Source organism: Ambystoma mexicanum, chromosome 5p (genome assembly GCF_040938575.1).
Source record: "Ambystoma mexicanum isolate Mex_15411 chromosome 5p, UKY_AmexF1_1, whole genome shotgun sequence".
Lineage (NCBI taxonomy): Eukaryota > Metazoa > Chordata > Amphibia > Caudata > Ambystomatidae > Ambystoma > Ambystoma mexicanum.
The window spans coordinates 1,116,394,206-1,116,400,205 of NC_090930.1; the positions used below are offsets into that span (position 1 = coordinate 1,116,394,206).

At 42.8% G+C, this 6,000-nt stretch overlaps 1 protein-coding gene across 5 annotated transcripts in view; it reads left to right on the forward strand.

Moving 5' to 3' along the window:
• KIF13A (kinesin family member 13A) overlaps window positions 1-3,318 on the forward strand; it is a 2,203,773-nt gene extending 2,200,455 nt beyond the window's left edge. For all 5 annotated transcript variants that reach the window (XM_069613597.1, XM_069613593.1, XM_069613596.1 and 2 more), the window contains one exon: window positions 1,891-3,318. In XM_069613597.1, coding sequence (XP_069469698.1) covers window positions 1,891-2,177 — 287 coding nt within the window. In that variant the 3' untranslated portion in view covers window positions 2,178-3,318. The remainder of the gene's footprint in view (window positions 1-1,890) is intronic.
• The last annotated feature ends 2,682 nt before the right edge of the window (window positions 3,319-6,000 follow it).

A 6,000-nucleotide genomic window follows, 5' to 3' on the forward strand; every position in this document is an offset into this window, starting at 1 on the left:
CCATACACCTCCCACTCGGGGTAACTACAGCAAAACAAAAGAGATGATGGCTGAAAGGTTTAGTACTAATCTAAACCTTTGGCATGGCTCTGGGCAACCCTCCAGACTATCGTTATTCGCCTTCCAAGCCATTACACTAACCATGTGGCAAATGTAATTCTGCGTGGGAATATTTTCCTGGTAAATTGTGGATTAACAAATGGCAAAAATACAAGGAAAGGGGCAGTATACACGTTAGTAGTATTGATCTTTTGATTGTGCATTTTCTTTCACACTGCCAGCACCTTCCAAAACTTCATTTGAGCTTTTACTGAGACACCTGTGAAAAAGTATGTTTGGGTCTGTGTATGTGAAACAACTTGGTCTACTGCTCTGGCACTGTTACATGTTCTGCACTAGTGTCCTTTCGGGTGCAAAGGCATACAGGTTTCCCAGAGGTTTAGTAATGTGAAGGACTGTAGGTTTTGTGAACCAGTGTGATTTCCCATCTTTGGCTCTGTATTGTCAGCTGCCTCCGGACGCCATCGGCATCATAGCATAGGGTATTGGTGCCCACTAGTGATAATAAATACTTGTATAGGGTGTGTTGAGAGAAGGATGGGATTGCAGAAGCAGAAAAAGCCCACAAGTAGTATTAAACTGCATAGTCGTGACTCAGGTTGTGCTTTAGGTGCCCATTAGACTTGACTGGAGAAGCTCCATATATTTAGGCTGCATAGTTTTGGCTTCTAGTTTGCTGGAACATTAGTGCCAAACAAAGGCAGCCAAGGATTTTGTTGTTGATATATGGGTTGCGGCCTCCAACAGACAGTTGTCACAGCTGGGGATCAGCAGATGACTCAAAACCATGCGCAAGTTCCCTTTTCCTTTTGTTTTTTTAGCAACAAAACAGGGGTATTGTTTTGACTGAGCCTGAGGTTTGGGTTTACAAGGTCACTAAACATTTTTTTTTATTTGGGCTGTGATCCTCAGTCCAACCCCTTTACCCTAGTTCAGGTCCAGCATTTAGGCAGGGTACAGTCACACTCAGTCTCAGGGGGGGTCAGTGGGGTTTACAGTGCCCTACCCTTTATCATTTACTGTGTCTTTTTTGATCGCTGCTACAATTGTCAAGATCACGCGTTGTCCCACCTGGACTCTCCTACCCGGTATGCCCACCTGGCACCTTTACATCTTCAGATGGGCATCAAGCAAATACAAAGACGACAATGAGTAACCCAACCCTTCAGGCCTCTTGGATCTTTGATTATAATTGTAGGTCCCTCCATCACTTTATAATCTTGCTAAGGGCCAATGTTCTAGAAATTGTCACCCTTGTTCCCTCCTTTCCTGCTTCCACCTCACCTATTTTGCTCCCACCTCTTTCTTCCTCTTTGCATTCTACCCTGCTTGTCTCCTCCTCCTCCTCCACTTCAATCTCAATACTTCTCCTTCACCTCGTTTCCTCAGCTCTTCCTCTTGCGGCTCCACCAGGTTTTTCCTAACCGTATCCTCCCACTCTCCCCTTTTCTCTTCTCCACCTCCCCTCTGCCTTTTCACTCTTTTGCTTCTTTTCTGACATTCCTAGCGCTCTGCTCCCCGACTCCTAACACCCACACTTACCTGTTGCTGTGATGCATGTTTACACTGGCATGGGACCTAGATCTCTGCTCTAAGTGCGAGCTGTGTTAGTTTTGTGTATTGTGATCTAGTCTAGAAGACAAAATCATACCGGCTTATCTACCTCCATGGAGGAGGATTTAGATTTTTAGCAGGAGGGTAAATGCATTTGGAAATGATAAGTTATGTTTAAGTTGGCAATAGTCATTGAATTAATTAAATGTTTTCAATTTTTTTCAAATTAGATCGTTTCAAATCACTGTATCTAATTATCGGTAATTTGCCTTCCAGGGAAACATGATGGCACTGTGAAAGGCAGAGAGTATTTCCGCTGCAAGCCACGCTATGGCGTGTTTGTTCGGCCAGGTCGCCTCACAAAAGCCCCGGGATCCTTGAAGAGAACTAGCAGTGGCACATCACGACACCATGCCTCCTTGAGCTCTGAGAAACGAAGAAGTGCTGCCAGCCATGGACTGCCGCAAACGAAGCCTGGGGATGTGGCCCTCTGTCAGACAGGGGATGACGCAGCCTCAGCTTTTTCTAGGAAGCAAGAGAACCGGAAGTCCTGGATTAACTAACTTGCTGTACTTGCACTTGCTCCGCATTACTGTGTGGACATTGTTATGTATTTAAAATATTATTGTACAGCTGTACAGTTTTAATCTGTTCCAACTGAGCGTTTATCTATAGAGTTTTGACTATTTTTTTTAATGGTATATATGTATATGTATTTGGGTCAAATGACCTGGAGTTGCTTTCATGGTTTTATTTCATGTATTATGAATGACATTATCACTGACCCATGCTGGGTCATTCTTTGGAAGCCCTGTGTGCTGTTTATTTAAAGGAGATGGTATGGGGCTCTGCAGTGCTGTTCTAAATGGAGGCCTTATTCTTAAAAACAGTCAGTTCTACTGTACAGATTGATTCAGTGATAGGTTTTGTTTCTCTTTTAAATGCTTAACACTATAGAGAGGAAACATGTTTATCTGCTAACCATGTGCCCTTTTTGTTTTTGCAAGCAACCTGTGGATAAAGTCAGGCTTTTATGTGATGGAACCGTGGGTCGCCTCTACTAAGTAAATACTGTATATGGAAGACATAGAGTTTTAAATGTGTATGCAACCTTTTCTTTTTTAAAAAGCCATTACCTAAAGTTCACTTATCTGCAAAGTGCGGTTTCTGAGAGTGCAGTATTTTGGCATATCACTTGTGGGCTACATACCTGTTTTAGTTTTAATATGTTCTTAAACGTGAATCCCGCGTAACAAATCCATGACAGTTCAGAAGGAAAAACACATGCATGAGGTTCAGTGGATTTGAGCAGAAAAGAAAGTAACTTTCATAATGGAATTTTAGGTGGACAGACATATCTTGATAGTCTGGTTACTTTTTTATACTGTATGTAGAGCAGACGACTATACTCAGCCGTTTGTTGCCACAGTAAATGTTGTACATATTTGCTGAAATGATTTAAAGTATATGTATTTTTTAATGACCGTCCTTTCTGTGTTGTTGGAAGCACTACTAGCCAGAAAATGACTGAATTGTTGAATGGCATTTTCGTCACACCCAGGACCATTACATGTTTCACCAAAGGTTGCAGGCAAGGCCGCTTTGGTTGCTAATTTGAACCAGAACATTTTGGCTACAGATGGTGACCAACAGGTTTTTTAACCTCCTGATTAATAGCAAACTCAAATAAATCTGTTGACTTTAGTGGCGTCTTGTAACTAGGTATTTTTATCCATTGGTTTCTGTACTTTAACCAAGTAGGCCGGGTGAGCTTCTGTAATAGTGACCTGCACGTATTTGCCGACCTTGCAAATCCAAAAAGTATGTCAATTGAAGCTCAGCTCTCGAATTCCAAAACAAACTTGTGATACAATTCTGGAACCCTGTAAGTTCTACCAAACCTGACCCAGAAGAATATATTACTTAACTGAGCGGTAATGTTCTTTCTGATGAATATGTATATTCCTCCCACAAATTCCTCATCTTTGAAAGTTCATACTGATTGCTCCATAAATGTTTTCATCAGCCAGGTGGTGCCTAACTGCTTAGAGGTGGGCTCTGTCATCCAGGCCGATGCACACCTAAAGTGATGTCAGAACTATATATAGTCAGAACCGTGAGCGCCATTTCTCTCAGTTCTGCTGTTTGAAGCGGGTTACAAAGAGAACTGCAGAACAGTCACTTGCACACCACAGGCTATAGGAATTGCAAAAATTCCAATTTGTTTTCATATAGTTAGTGGGGAAGGTGTTGGGGCAATTGGGTATCTGGGGAATATATGTAACTATCAAAAATAGCATTAGCAACAGTAATGTATTTTTCTATTGAATACAATTGAATACATTTCTCCCACAGATTTCTCATTTTTGAAACTCTCAAAGATGCATCCTAACCCAAAAAGGAGGCATGGAGATTGCGATGATTGGCTACAACAGGACATTTTGCAATACAACCTGCCCAGCTTCATGTCCTCCCCAATGCAAGGAGTCCATGTAGTAGTGTCTACTGAAGGTGTGGAGCAAAGCCCAAGGACCTGCTTAGCAAATGTGCACCAGGGTTGCCCCCTTTAGTAAATCAAACTTGGACTTGTGTCTCTTTGCAGAATGTGCCTTATGACTTTCTGGAACATCCTTTTCAGCCAACTCATAGCCAATCTTAAGGCAGAGTACAATCCACCTTGATATTGTCTTGGAAATGGCCTTGCCCTCCCTGGAACCAGGGAAGCCAACAAAAAGCAGATCATGCACCCTTCATTGTTCATGACAGATAAAATGTAAAGGCCCTGGAAGGGTCTAATCTGTGAAAAGTATCCTTTGGGGGCAGTGTTGGCAAAAATACAAGCAAATTAATCTTTTGTTGATGATAAAACTCTGGTAATGCTTTTGGCCGGATAGAGAGCTTGACCTGAAGCATGTTCTTGTCCTGGCTGGCTAAAAGGAAGGGAGAGTCAAACGGGAGCCTGCTGGGAGATATCCCGGCAAAACCCACCAGCATTCAGGGTGCATCTGCCTCGATATTGGACTCTTTTCTTATCTGGTGGTCTTTTTGAACATAAAGTAAGCCTAAACATAAAAGAAGGAGGTGGTAGTGATCATCTTAGGTTGGAACTCTTTTTCCCAGAAATAACATTAGAAACCCTGCTACTGAACACTCAGAGGATAGTAGCCAGGAAGGGCAAAGTTCGCCTATTTAAATATGAGGCAGGGAGAGCAAACCTGAATGAAAGGCTGTTAGCCTTGTCAGAAGATCTTCAAAAGGAGAATTGCTCGCCCTCAGTGTTTATTAAATTCATTTGGCAAACTTGCCCCCTAGATTTTAACGTGGATGGGCTCAAACAATTCCACCGGCATGTTTACGACGAGGAAACAATGGCAAAAAAAAAGATCTTAATAGGAGGTTAAGACTCATAAAAAGAGATTCCTTCATCTGTAAAATAGAACAAGAAGCAAAAATAAGAATGCTAAAAAACTTGCATAAACATTGGTCAGTGGCACAGAATATAAAAAGATTCCAACAGGATGGGGAGCACATCCTATATGTACTGGGCAAGAGGGATGCAAAGGGGTTTTGGGACACAATGCATGAGATGGAGGGGGGAAAAAACAACTCAGCTATTTAACTTGGTATCCGAGGGTGATTGGATTAAGTACCTAAATACAGTCTTTGGAAAACCGGAAAGAACAGTCTGTTATTATAACACAAAGGCTGATTGGCGTCTTGCCTTCAATGCCTCGGATATCGAAGATTTTATCCTGAAGGGCTCCTTATCGAAAGCGGCAGGTCCTCACAGTTTGACCTATGAGGTATTGAAGGGTAGTCCGGCTCTATGGGCCAAATTGCTCAACTGGCACTTCAGGGAAATCCTGACGAAGAAACAATTGCTGACTTCATGGCGTACCGCTACAATTATCCCTCTATTCAAGGGGGGGCGATAGGGAGTTGGCGAAAAACTATCGCCCTATCGCCCTGTTGGATATTGACAGCAAGGTTTTTATGAAAATCTTGCTGGAGGAATTGGAAGCATGGGAAAAAAGAGTTAGAGTGCTGTCTAAGTGTCAAACAGGGTTTAGGAGGGGGCTCTGAACCGCAGTGAATGGTATGGTGCTAAACCTCTTGAGCGAAAAAACACAGGCAAAGGGGGGAGAACAACTGTATGGTGCCTGGGTTGATTTCTCAAGGGGCTTCGACCAAGTGGATAGGGGAAGACTCTGGTTGAGAGCAAAAGGCATTCCAGAGGGGCTCTTGGCGATGCTCATTGAATTCCACAAAGAAAACGACATTAGAGTGAGACTAGATGCAGAGGGCCACATGTCAAAACTAGTGAGAGTAAATTGGGGGGTGAGGCAGGGTTGTCTAGGGGCCCCTCTATTCTTTAATCTGTATACA